Source organism: Ammospiza caudacuta, chromosome 1 (assembly GCF_027887145.1).
Source record: "Ammospiza caudacuta isolate bAmmCau1 chromosome 1, bAmmCau1.pri, whole genome shotgun sequence".
Taxonomy (NCBI): domain Eukaryota; kingdom Metazoa; phylum Chordata; class Aves; order Passeriformes; family Passerellidae; genus Ammospiza; species Ammospiza caudacuta.
In genome coordinates, this window is record NC_080593.1 from 1,072,386 (window position 1) to 1,085,176 (window position 12,791).

The 12,791-nt window shown below is 53.8% G+C and overlaps 1 protein-coding gene across 1 annotated transcript; it reads right to left on the bottom strand.

Moving 5' to 3' along the window:
- Positions 1 to 383: 383 nt before the first annotated feature.
- Positions 384 to 10,957, bottom strand: LOC131560767 (zinc finger protein 282-like). The gene is made up of 10 exons (XM_058809714.1): positions 10,640 to 10,957; positions 10,042 to 10,171; positions 9,719 to 9,820; positions 9,195 to 9,290; positions 8,818 to 8,937; positions 5,229 to 5,342; positions 4,051 to 4,143; positions 3,404 to 3,520; positions 3,132 to 3,242; positions 384 to 1,546 (listed from the first exon to the last, which is right to left on the bottom strand). Exons 1-10 carry the CDS (start codon positions 10,955 to 10,957, stop codon positions 585 to 587), a joined length of 2,163 nt encoding a protein of 720 aa, XP_058665697.1. The 3' UTR covers positions 384 to 584.
- Between the last annotated feature and the right edge of the window lie 1,834 nt (positions 10,958 to 12,791).

The following is a 12,791-nucleotide window of genomic DNA, read 5'->3' on the forward strand; positions in this document are numbered from 1 at the left end:
TGTGTGTTTCCTGACAGGGTTTCACTCCTTAGTGGACAATCAATACCTTTAACTCACTTGTTCCCAGCCCAGTCACTCGTTAGTGGACAATCAATATCTTTAACTCACTTGTTCCCAGCCCAGTCACTCGTTAGTGGACAATCAATATCTTTAACTCACTTGTTCCCAGCCCAGTCACTCGTTAGTGGACAATCAATATCTTTAACTCACTTGTTCCCAGCCCAGTCACTCGTTAGTGGACAATCAATATCTTTAACTCACTTGCTGCCAGCCCAGCCCAAGGACTCCGGATTCCTGGGATAACATTTTGGATACATTTTGGATCATTTCTCTCTATTCAGACAACTCTCCTTTGTAACACACATCGCAAATTGTTCCATGTCAAGGTGGTTTCTCTCCCACACAGCCAGCAGTCCCTCCAAACTGCACCTCCCCAAACCCACAGGCACTGGTGAATGCTGTCCAACACAAAATAACCCCCAGCCAGCTCCCTTTTCCCGGGAGAGGCTCGGGATGGCTGCACCACAGCCTCCTCCTGCCATCAGGGTGTGTCACAGCGCTGGGGGTGCTGCCCTGGGGATGTCCTATATGGAATGCATCACGGAGCCCCTGATGTTCCCGCAGGGCCAGCTGACCAGCGGCACGTGGGTGTCCTGCATGTGACCCTCCTGGTGCTTCAGCAGGCTCCTCTTGAGCACAAACCTCTTGCTGCAGAGGGGGCACTGGAAAAGCCTCTCCCCCGTGTGCCGGCGCTGGTGGTTCAGCAGGTAATCCTTCCTCCTGTAGGTTTTGTCACACTTGGAGCACTTGTAGGGCCTCTCTCCGGTGTGACTCGTCTGGTGCCTCACCAGCCACGAGTGGCACACAAAGTTTTTCCCGCAGTCGCTGCAAATGTAGGATTTGCCCCGGGCCTGGCTCTGCTGCTGGGCTGGGCTGCCCCGGGCCAGGGGCGGCTCCCAGCAGGGGCTGGACCCCGAGGTGTCCGTGGGGAAGCTCTCCTCGTTTTCAGCAGCCTCCTCTGTGCCCAGGCTGGCCCTGCCTGGGCCTGGGGGAGTCTCTCTGCACTCAGAGTGGGATCCTGGCCCCTCACAGGGCATGGGAGCAGCTCCAGGGCCCATTCCCTTCTCTCCAAGGTTCATTCCCTTCTCTCCAAGGTTCATTCCCTTCTCTGCCAGGCCCACTCCTGTCTCTCCTGGGTGTGAGTGCAGCAGAGGGAACATCCTCTCATACGTGGGGCCTGGAAATATCTCCCCTTCTCCCTGCAGGTCCTGCTGTGGGCAGCTTCTCTCACATCTGTTGTACATACAGGGCCTCTTTTCCAGGCTCTTTTCCTGAGCACTAAAGAAATCGTACTGAGCATCACCTCCAAGGCTGTTCCCATTCCCTGTGGGGGCTGTTTCCATCATTTCTGAATTCCACTGACTGTCCCATGTCACTCCATGGCTGGGATCTTTGGGGAACACTTCTCCCGGTCTTCCCAGTACCTCTAAGTCACAGGTCTTGCTCTCCAAGGAATTTGCTGGATGGTCCCTCTTCAAACTTTCATCTGAAACAGAGATTTCAGAGATTTTTAATTCAGGAGTCCCCTTAGGAATGTCCCTCCCAGCCCAAAGCCACATCTTTAATACTGAGGGAGGAACAAAGTACCAGCATCCACTGAAACAAAAATTCTATTTTAAGAAGGACTTTTTTCAACTGTATTTTTAAAAATATACATAAAAAAATGACTGCTGATTCAGATTCAGCCTCTCAGACAGATAACAGAGCAGACACTGTCCCACCTCAGCGTTCCCAGCTGCTCTCCAGACACTCTCCTGAGCATCTCCAGGAGCAGGGTCCAAGCAGGGCCCTGAGCTGGCTCAGCAAGTCACAGAACTATGGGATCCCCTGAGCTGGGAGACACCCACAAGGATGGAGCCCAACCTCTGGCCATGCATGGACACCCCAACAATCCCACCCCATGCCTGAGAGTGTTTCCAAATGCTCCCTGAGCTCTGGCAGCCTTGGGGCTGTGCCCGTTCCTTGGGGAGCCTGTTCAGTGCCCAACCATTCCCTTGGGGAAGAACCTTTTCCTGATATCCTACCTAAACCTCCCCTCCTGGGCTTATCAGAAGCACTCTCTGCTCCCAGGAACTTGTGCTGTCCAATGAGCACCTGTTTTTTGGTGAACAGCCTCAGAACCTATCTGTCTTGCCTGAATAACAACCCAAGTGGAGTAACATTTTTGTTATGGAACTTTCAAAGAAAGTCACTGACTCAAATTGCAGCCAGGATGGAAAATCACTGATTAAAGCCCACTCTCCTGCAACCCTATAAACTGAGGTCCAAAGTGAGACCCACTGAGCTCCCAATCCCCAGAAAATCAAGGAGTGTGTGTCCCAAACACTGATAACTGGATGGCCATGGAGCCATGAGAAAGAACAAGATGTGCTGGAGAAGGGGGTGCCATGTGCAGACAGGGCAGCGATTTCTGGGACAAACACCCTTGCTGTAGCTCCTGGAGACAAGCACAACACAGAGCAAAGGCAGGAATGAGGTCAGGAAGTGGGAATGGATTACAGGGGTGGGGATCAAGACCACCAAAAATCCCCAAAGCCTCCAAACCATTTCCAGAAATGCCTGGAAGAACTGACAGCATGGGAAGTGAGAAACTTGTCCTCAGGGCAGGGAACTCTGGCCATGAAAAGGAGTGAGGGTGCCATCCCTCCCCTCATCCACACTGCTGACAAAGACATCAAACACAGTGGCCCCAGCATGTCCCCAACGCTGGGGACACCACTGGCCACCAGCAGATGTCCCTCCCTTGCCCAGCGCTGTGGGCCCAGCCCTGAGCCAGGTATTTATCCAGATAAAAGCAGCACAAACTTGATCCATGCAGCTCTGGGCCTGCCTCAACACAAGCCCAAGCCAGTGCCTCCGACAGCTTTTGGCTGGCTCAGGAGGGAAAGAGCCTCTTCAGCCTCTTCAGACAGAACCCAAAATTTCCGTGACCAAATATTAACCAGCAAACTGATGTTTGTCCCAGTTCTCTCATGGTTACATTGTGAGGTTGTGACATTTCATACAGTATTAAAAAATACTCTAAACTGGATTTACTGTCCCCAGAATCCCAGCTGAAATCCATTACTGACCTGTACTTGGATCTGCAGAGATTTCCTCTTTCTGCAAGTCCTGTTGTTCAGAGCAGGGTGGCTCCTCTTGTTTAATCCACGATGAAACACCCCTTGCATAAGTCTGAAATCCTGTTTGTTGGGGAGAATTTACACAACTGAGAAACACCCGGGGAAGGCACAAAGCCTGGACAATTTGGGAATGCACAAAGGTAACAAAGCAGCGGGGAAAGCACGACAGGAAGAGCCATTAAGGGGCAATTCCTGCAGTGGAGTTTTTGGCAGATCCTCACCTGTGGCAGGATCTCTCTGGAGGTGCTCATCCTCTGTGCCTGGCAGCTCCCTGGCATCCACCTCGCTGCCCTTCCTGGTCTGACTGGATGCCTCAGGCTCGTAAAATCCTCGCTCTGCTGAGGGAAGAAGTCCAGGAGAAGTGTATCATACCTGCCTAAACTCAGGATTTCACAAGGCTGAAAACCTGCTCTGGTAAGTACAATTCTAGTGGAGCCAACAGGCAGCACCACTACCTTTGTAAAGAGTGAGGAAAATCTGCAAAGCAGAGCAGCTGATTTGTAAAACAAAGAGGTTCCAAGTGAGGGGGCAAAGAACAGGGCCCTGGGCTCTGCAGCCTTTCAGAGGAGTCTGTGTGCTCCTCCTTACCCAAAAAAGCCCCAAAAGGGAAAGGAGGAGGGAAAAAGCAACCTGAAGGAATTTAGGGAGAGCCACACTTGGATAAAAACCAACCATGCAGCCACAAACTCCAAAATGTCCGTGAGAAGGGAAAGGGGCAACACCAGCCCTCACCTGGGGGATCTGCTGAGGAGTCTGCTCAGAATTCTTAAAGATTTGGAATACATGAACAGAGGTCGGGAATTTAATCACACGACCTGGAATTTAATCCCTCTGTTTCATTTTCCCTCTGAGGTATGCAGTTACTCACCTGGGCAGGGCTCTCCAGGAGCTTTTGCAGCCTCCTCCTTCCGATCTGCAGTGCACAACCCTTCCTCTTGCTTAATCTGGATTATGCTGTCCTCTGTTAACAGGAACCAGTGTTATTTTAACACCATACAAAATTAATTCCAATTGTCAGCCCAGCCCAGGCAGATCTGCTCTGTTCTAGCTCACATTCCAGTTCTAGTTCCTGCTGACCAAGGCCTCTTGAACAGACCTGAAATGTTGGTTACAAAACCCTCAGCAGATGTTTGAACCTGAGAAATGCACAGAATTTTCATACAAGTGGAAACACGTTCTCCATGGTCCCAGGAGAGGCCAGAGCCACTTGAATTCTTGTCCTTGAGTTTCGTTTCTCTCTTGGTGCTGCCAGAGTTCTGTTGTTTTCTTTTCAACCCCCCTCAGTCACACACCACTTCTTACCCATCAGAGAAACACTCATGAGAACAGAGTTTTTAAAGAAATTCATTCAAGTAATGAGAAAAGAAAAAAGAAAACAGAAGTCTGTAGAGTAAATAAAGAAAAGCAGATGGGCCGGTGCTCTGCACCCTTACAGTGCAGACCTGGCCCAGGGACTGGAGGATTTCCCAGGAGAGAGAAAAGAAAGAAGGATGTGATGGAAGGTCCTGGAAAGGCTGGTGGGGATGGAATGCCTGACAGCAGCAGTTGGAAGACCAAACTCAGCACAGCAAGTGCCTTGGGGAGATGTTGGTCATAGAATTGTGAAATTGTTGAGGTTGGGAAAGCCCTTTAAGGTCACTGAGTCCAACCATTCCCCCACCACTGCCAAGGCCACCACTGACCATGTCCCCAAGTGCCACATCCACAGGGATTTTAAATCCCTCCAGCAATGGGGACTCCACCACTGCCCTGGGTGGTGCGCCAGGGCTGGACAGACTTTTTGGGGAAGGAATTTTCCCAATATCCACCCTGAGCCTGCCCTGGCCCAGCCTGAGGCCGTTCCCTCTCCTCCTGTCCCTGTTCCCTGGAGCAGAGCCAACACCCCCAGCTGTCCCCTCCTGTCAGGAGCTGTGCAGAGCCACAAGGTCCCCTCTGAGCCCCCTTTTCTCCAGGCCAAAACACCACCCACACCCCAGATGTCCCCAGATCCTGGCAGGTGCTTGGTGTCCCACATCCCTCTCCCACCATTGCCCTGACAGCACTCACCGGAGCCGGTCTCTGTGGGATTCCCTCTCACATCCCGCTCCTGGCACCTCCGGGCCCCTGGCTGGTTCCCGCTCTCCGCCGGGGCCTGGGCCTTGTGTCCAGCGGTGTCCGGCCCTGCGGGGAATGGCGGCTGAGGGGCGGCTGGGGGCACCATGGGGCTCCTTCACTGCCCACTGTGACCCCGGCCACCCTTGTCCACAGCACTCCATGAGGGAACAGGGTCCCCCTCAGAGCTGTGAGGGTTGGGGTCCACCCAGAGCCATGTGGGACGGGGGTTCTACCCAGAGCCATGAGGGAACAGGGTCCCCCTCAGAGCTGTGAGGGATCAGGGTTCACCCAGAGCCATGAGGGAACAGGATCCTCAGAGCTGTGAGGGATTGGGGTTCAGCCCAGAACCATGAGGGAACAGGATCCCCCTCAGAGCCTTGAGGGATTTGGGTCAACTCGGAGTCATGAGGGAACAGGATCCCCCCCTCAGAGCTGTGAGGGACTGGGGTCCACCCAGAGCCATGAGGGGACAGAGTGCTCAGAGCCATGAGGGATCAGGATTAATCCAGAGCCATGAGGGAACAGGATCCTCAGAGCAATGAGGGATTGGGGTCCACTCAGAGCCATGAGGGAACAGGAACCTCCCTCAGAGCCATGAGGGATCGGGGCTCAGCCCAGAGCCATGAAGGAACAGGGTCCACCTGGAGCCATGAGGGAACAGGGTCCCCCTCAGAGCTGTGAGGGATTGGGGTCCACCCAGAGCCATGAGGGAACAGGATCCCCCTCACAGCCATGAGGGAACAGGATCCTTCCTCAGAGCCGTGATGGATTGGGGTCCACTCAGAGCTATGAGGGAACAGGGTCCCCCTCAGAGCTGTGAGGGATTGGGGTCCACCAAGAGCCATGAAGGAACAGGATCCCCCTCACAGCCATGAGGGAACAGGATCCCCCTCACAGCCGTGAGGGACTGGGGTCCACTCGGAGCCATGAGGGAACAGGGTTCCCCCCTCACATAAGTGAGGGATTGGGGTTCACCCAGAGCCATGAGGGAACAGGATCCTCCCTCACAGCCGTGATGGACTGGGGTCCACTCGGAGTCATGAGGGAACAGGATGCTCAGAGAAGTGAGGGATTGGCATCCCACCTGGAGCCATGATGGAACAGGATCCTCTCTGATCCATGAGGGCCAATTTCCTAAGAGCAATGAGGGATCGGGGCTCCACCCAGAGCCATGACAGAACAAGGTCCTCAGAGCCATGAGGGGTCAGGGGCCCACTTAGAGCTGTGAGATATCAGGGTCCCATCCAAGCTGTGAGGGGCTTGGGGATCCTCTCAGAGCTATGAAGGATTGAGGATCCTCTCAGAGCCATGAGGGAACAGGGTCTCCTCACAGCAGTGAACTGTCCCTTTGTCTGTCACTTCACATTTTGTCTTGAATTCAGGACTCTATTTTGCAATTCAAACAACACAAATCCCAAAATAGCTCAGAGATTTGCTACAAATACATGTATTTGTCTCTGAAATTCAGGAGAGCTGGGCTGGAACAGAGAAACGGACTGACTGTAAAATATTCCATCACCTCTAATATCAAAGGCAGCTTCAAAAAGTGATGAAACACGGAGCATGTACAATACAGAAACAGCCCAGAAAGGGCACCTCAAGTTGTTTGTAGAATAATCCAGAAGTGCTTCTGAGATCATCCCAAACAGAACTCAGGATATTCTGGTCACAAGGGAATCACAAATGTCCCTCCACTGCTTCAAAGGGCCACAACTTTCCCTCTTTATCCCAGAATACCTCCTGCTCTTATGGAATCCTGGAATGGTTTGGGTGGGACCTTAAAGCTCATCCAGTGCCACTCCCTGCCATGGGCAGGGACACCTTCCACTGTCCCAGGCTGCTCCAAACCCTGTCCAACTTTTCCTTGGGCACTGCCAGGGATTCAGGGGCAGCCACAGCTTCTCTGGGCACCCTGTGCCAGGGCCTGCCCACCCTCAGCCAGGACTTCCTTCCCAATAACCCACCTAACCCAGCCCTCTGCCAGCAGGAAGTCTTTGCCTCAATATTATCCTGCAATTTAGGGCACAAATAATATTTTTTAAAATTAAGGTATAAAATGTTTTAATCCAAGTTCAAACTGGACCCAAACACAGAGTGCAATTTTCCCTCTTTCTGTACTAGACCAAAATTTTAGGGAGAGTTCTAAACTCATTTGTTCCTGAGTGAGGTCTGACCGAGCAGATTGTGACTGGAAGTTGGTTTCTGTCTCCAACAATTAAATCCACAGAAGATGAAATGCAGCAGGAACCCCAACAGTTCCATTGTCATGACACCATCGAGTCAAGAGGTTTGATGTTTCCATGTCATTTTAATGTGAGATGAACTGTTGATTTCACAGATTTCCTTGAGAGGAAAAAACTCCATTCAAATCATCTGACAGTCCACAGAACCCATGGATTCTTGGATAAGAGCAAGCTAAAAATGCTCTTCACAACTGAACATTTTGACTGAAAGCCCAAATTTTATGCTGAACCAGAAAGCATAAACTTCTGCAAGGGAAACTGATTTCTATGTAACCTAAACAATAATGAGGTCATTATTATTTAGGTGTTTTGATTTGTTAGTTCTGTTTATTTTCAAGTTCTTTCTTCTCCACCCTCCATATTTGGGTCTCAATTTCTCTGTAAATTGCAATATTCTAACACTGTTGTGACAGCACTTACAGGGACTCTGGAGGGCAACACCCCCCCTGAACTCATGTTCCAGGAAAAACAGCTGCTGTCAAAACACGAGTGAAATGCACTAAGAAATAAAAAAAAAAAAGAAAAACCAAACTCAAAACAAACCACAAACTAAATATTTTTTCTCTCCCTGGACTAAACCCATCACGACCACAACACTGAAAATGTTTTGCTGGCTGCAGGATTGACGTGATCTGGGTGAAAATTGTATTGTGAGCTTATTTATGCTCTGTTTTTAGACATTTTTACACTTCAGGCCTGTTTGGATCTTGGATACACACAGAGAACCATTCTCCTGCTCAGGTTCCACCACAGTATTGAAAAAAAATTAAAAACAATTGAACACTATGGGTTTTTTTTTATTTGAGGTCAACCTCTGTCTCTCCATCCATAAGGTACAATACTACAAACTACCATTTACAGCTGGTAAAATTATGTGAAAAATAAAAAAAAAAAGATTGAAAGAAAGCATTTAGAACCTCACAGGCTTAATGCTATTTTTATTAAGAATCAAGTCTTTACTGCTGCAAATTTAATCACCATTTTTCAAATAGACAGAAACAAGCTCCCTGCCTTGAATTGTTCTCAACTTAATGATTCCTCATATTCTGAGGGATCCATTCCAGGTGTGCCAGAATCCTCACCTGCAGTGCCTCATCCTCATCCTCCCAGCTCTTTCACCTTCCCAAAAATAAAACTCTCCCAGGCTTCCTGCCCACTCCCCACCTCAGCATGGCTCCTTCTGTTTCCCAGTGCCTCCCCTCAGCCCCCACATCCCAGCACACTGTCCCACAGCAGGAATGTCAGGGATTCCCACGCCCCCAGCAGCACAGGGCGCTGTGGGATCGCTCAGAACTCACCCACACCAAGCTCAGAGAACTCCACACCCTCCATGGCTCCCTGCTTCTTGGCATGTGGCTCTTCCTCCTCTTCCTGCTTCACGGTGACAGCAAAGCTCTGCTCTGGAATGCTGCTGTCTGCTGAGGAAAAGAGGAAACTCCTTTACTGGGAAAGAGGAGACTCCTTTACTGGTTATCACAGCCCCACTGGACTCCTCCTCTGCTGGCCCAGAAGTTTGTGCCCACTCACCCACTCTGCTGCTACACATAACCTTCAGCACCTTCCATTCCTGCTCCTGGGAGCTCTGCTCTGCCCTGCAGGGAAGGGGTTCCCCCTGCTCCCCCAGTTCCAGAGGGTTCTCCACACCCTCGAGGCCAGGCCCATCCACAACACTCACCATGGCCAGGTTCAGCCAGCCCTGCTCTTCCCTCCTGGTTTTCCTGCGCTTCTCTGCTGTCCCAGCTGCTCACGTTGAGTTCAAACAGCAGAGCCTCTGCCAATGCCAGAAATCATGGAATCAGATCACAGAACCCCACGAGGGTCTGGGTTAAACCTGTCCCACCCTTTGCCATGGACAGGAACACCTTCCCCTATCCCAGATTGCTCCAAGCCGTGTCCAACCTGGCCTTGGACTCTTCCAGGGATACAGGGGCAGCCACAGGGCAATCTGTGCCAGGGCCTCACCATCCTCACAGCCAAGAAGTGAGGATATGACGCAAGTCTTCCTTGTAATCCTTAAAATCAAACCTGTTACACTTTTTTATCACTCTCTATTACTTCCCCAGAACCTGCTCCTTTTGAGATTCAGAAGTTCCCTCAGAGCATACCAGGACCATCACCTTGTGCCAGCCTCTGTGTGGTGACAGCACCACACGACCCTCACCCTCAGGATTAAAGCTTTGATTCATCCCTGGCCTGCACCTGGTTCTGATGGGATCTCTCCAGGAGGTGCCTCCTCCTCACTGCAGGGTGCTTCTCCTCCCTGGAGCCGGGACAGGAGGGCAGGTTCGGAGATGACATCGTCTGACAGGGAACAGAGAAAGGAATGAATGTTTCTGTGCTGTATCCACAGGGAGGAACACACCCAAAACCAGCTCCAGCAGCTACAACGCACGGCTGGGCAGCACAGAGAGTCCTCAAACACAGGCAGCGGGCTCACTGTGTTCCAACAAATCTGCTTCCCACGTCTGGGAAAGATTCCCTAACCAGAAAGTGCTGATAAGCGACGCAACAGCAACACTCACCCAGCAGGACCAGGGCTTCTCTCTTCCCTGTCAGCACCTTTCCATAGAGCTCCCTCTGCCACTCCTCCAGGTTCTCCCATTCCTGAGTGGAAAAGCCGGTGGCATCGTTTTCCAACGCCACAGCCGGGGCCTGCAATCCCAAAAGTGACACTCAGCACGGCTCCTGGAACACAGGGAATCCTACTCCCTACTTATCCCTGCTACCAGGTGTCAGGGAAAGAAAATTCCTGCCTCGGGGCATCCTCTGGACACTGAGAGTAACACTTTGGAGCTTTGCTAAACTTAGCGAGATGAACTGTGTATTCCACGATATTCTTACTTCCCCCTGGAGCCTGATCCCAATGGGGACCTCAGAGTGGGGAAGAACTTCCCGCTGTTGGTAAAAACGTGACAGCCCATCCTTTTGTAGGGAAAACCAGCTGAATCTAACAATACACAGGAGAATCACTTCCTGCTCCGTGCCTTGGCACGACAGGGGACAGATGAAATCTCGGCAGAGATCGTGGAATGATTTCCATGGCGAAAGCTGAGGTGAGGAGCAGAGGAACCTCCGCGCTGTCCCTGTCCCCTCCAGGCCCCTTAAAGACCCATCCGATACCTTGGGGGCCTCCAGCCCGGGGGGCAGCCGCAGGATCCAGAGATTCCTGTTCTTCAGCAGGTTCTCCATGTTCTCCAGGCGCTTCTGGAGCCGCCCGTACTCCTGGACGAGGGTGCCCAGCGCCGCGCACTTGCTCTCCAGCTGGTTCCCGAACTCCCCGACCATTTTCTCGCAGTCCTGGTGCTTCTTCTCGCTGTTCCCGGCGCGGTGCTCCAGGCTGAAGAGTCGGGACGCGTGTGCGGCCACGCTGCGCTCCAGCGCCTGCACGGCCGCCACCACGGTCCACAGCGAGATGGTGCTGCCGCCCGCCAGCTCCATCGCCGCACCGGGAACGGCGGAGCGCAGGGACGGGCTGCGCCACCGGGGCTGCCCAAGGCACACGGCGGCCCGGGAGAGCCTCGCCTCGGCCGCCGCACACCGGGGCCGGCCCGCTCCTTCCCGGGCCTCCGCACCGGAGCTGGAGCTCTCCGCTCCGCTCGGACCGGCCCTCGCCCGCCGCCGCTCCTGCTCTGCCCCGCCGCCGCCTTTCCTTCCCTTGCCGCCAAGAAGCGCCGCTTCCTCTTCCTCCTCCGCTTCCGCCGCCGCCACAGCGGCCCCCGCCGGCCGGCAGCCCCCGCAGTGATTGACAGCTGTCAGTCACCGGCAAGGGGCCGATGCTGGTCGCAGTGGCAGGAACCCCTCCCGGGGTTCCACCGCAGCGGCGCTTCCCCGCAGGACACGGAATCCCGGAATTCCTGAATGGAAGGGACCGCAGTGGGTCACTGGGGGCACCTCCCTGCTCCAGCAGGGCCATCCCAGAGCACAGGGCTCAGGATTACAACCTGACAGGTCTGGGATATCCCCGGTGAGGGAGATCCCACAGCCTCTCTGCTCTGTGCTCAGGGCTGGGCACTGCCCAGGGCAGAAGTTCTGCCTCCTGTGCCGGGAGAATTCCTGGGATCAGTCCCTGCCCGTGGCCCTGGTGCCACAGCTGGGTCCCCGGAGCAGAGCCTGGCTGCTGTGACCCTCTCTGCAGCCCCAGCTCCCTCAGCCTTTCCTGGGCACAGAGATGCTCCAGGCCCTTGCTCAGCTCCAGCAGCTCCTGTCCCTGCTGTGCTGAGGATCCAGAACTGGACACAGCACCCAGAGGTGCCTCCAGGGCTGAGCACATGAGGCAGGATTGTCCCCAACCTGCTGGGAATGCTCTTCCCAATGCACCCCAGGATCCCATTGGCCCCTTTTCCCCAGCACACTCTGTTGGCTCAGGGACAGCTCATTGTCACCCAGGACCCCGAGCTCCTTCCCCACGGAGCTGCTCCAGCAGGTCACCCCCAGCCTGTGCAGGTACCTGGGGTTGTTCCTCCCCAGCCGCAGCACCTACACTTGCCCTTGTTGAATTCTAGAAATTTCCTCTCTGCCCATCACTCCAACGTGCCGAGGTCCCTCTGAGGGGCCACACAGCCCTCAGGGTGCTCAGCCACTCCTCCCAGCTTTGAGCCCTCAGCGACCCCTTCACCCAGGCCAGCGATGAAGCAGGCAAACAACAGCGAGCCCAGCAGAGCCCGTCCTGCAGCCACAGCCCGTGCCATCGCCCCCAACCCTCCGGGAGCTGCCACTCAGCCGCTTCCCAACCCATCCCACCACCCATCCATCCATCATCCATCCATCATCCATCCATCCAACCAACTCATCCCTCTGGGGGCTTGGTGCCGCCCTCCCAGCCCATCCCTCCATCCATCCATCCAACCAACCCACCCCTGGAGGAGCTCGGTGCCGCCCTCCCAACCCAACCCATCCCACGGTCCGTCCATCCATCCATCCATCCATCCATCCATCCATCCATCCATCCATCCATCCATCCATCCATCCATCCATCCATCCATCCATCCATCCATCCATCCATCCATCCATCCATCCATCCATCCATCCATCCATCCATCCATCCATCCATCCAACCAACCAACCCACCCCTAGAGGAGCTCGGTGCCGCCCTCCCAACCCAACCCATCCCACCGTCCGTCCATCCATCCAACCAACCCACCTCTCCAGCAGCTCAGCGCCGCCCTCCCAACCCATCCCTCCATCCATCCAACCAACCCACCCCTAGAGGAGCTCAGTGCCGCCCTCCCAACCCATCCCACCGCCCATCCCTCCCTCCATCCATCCAACCAAT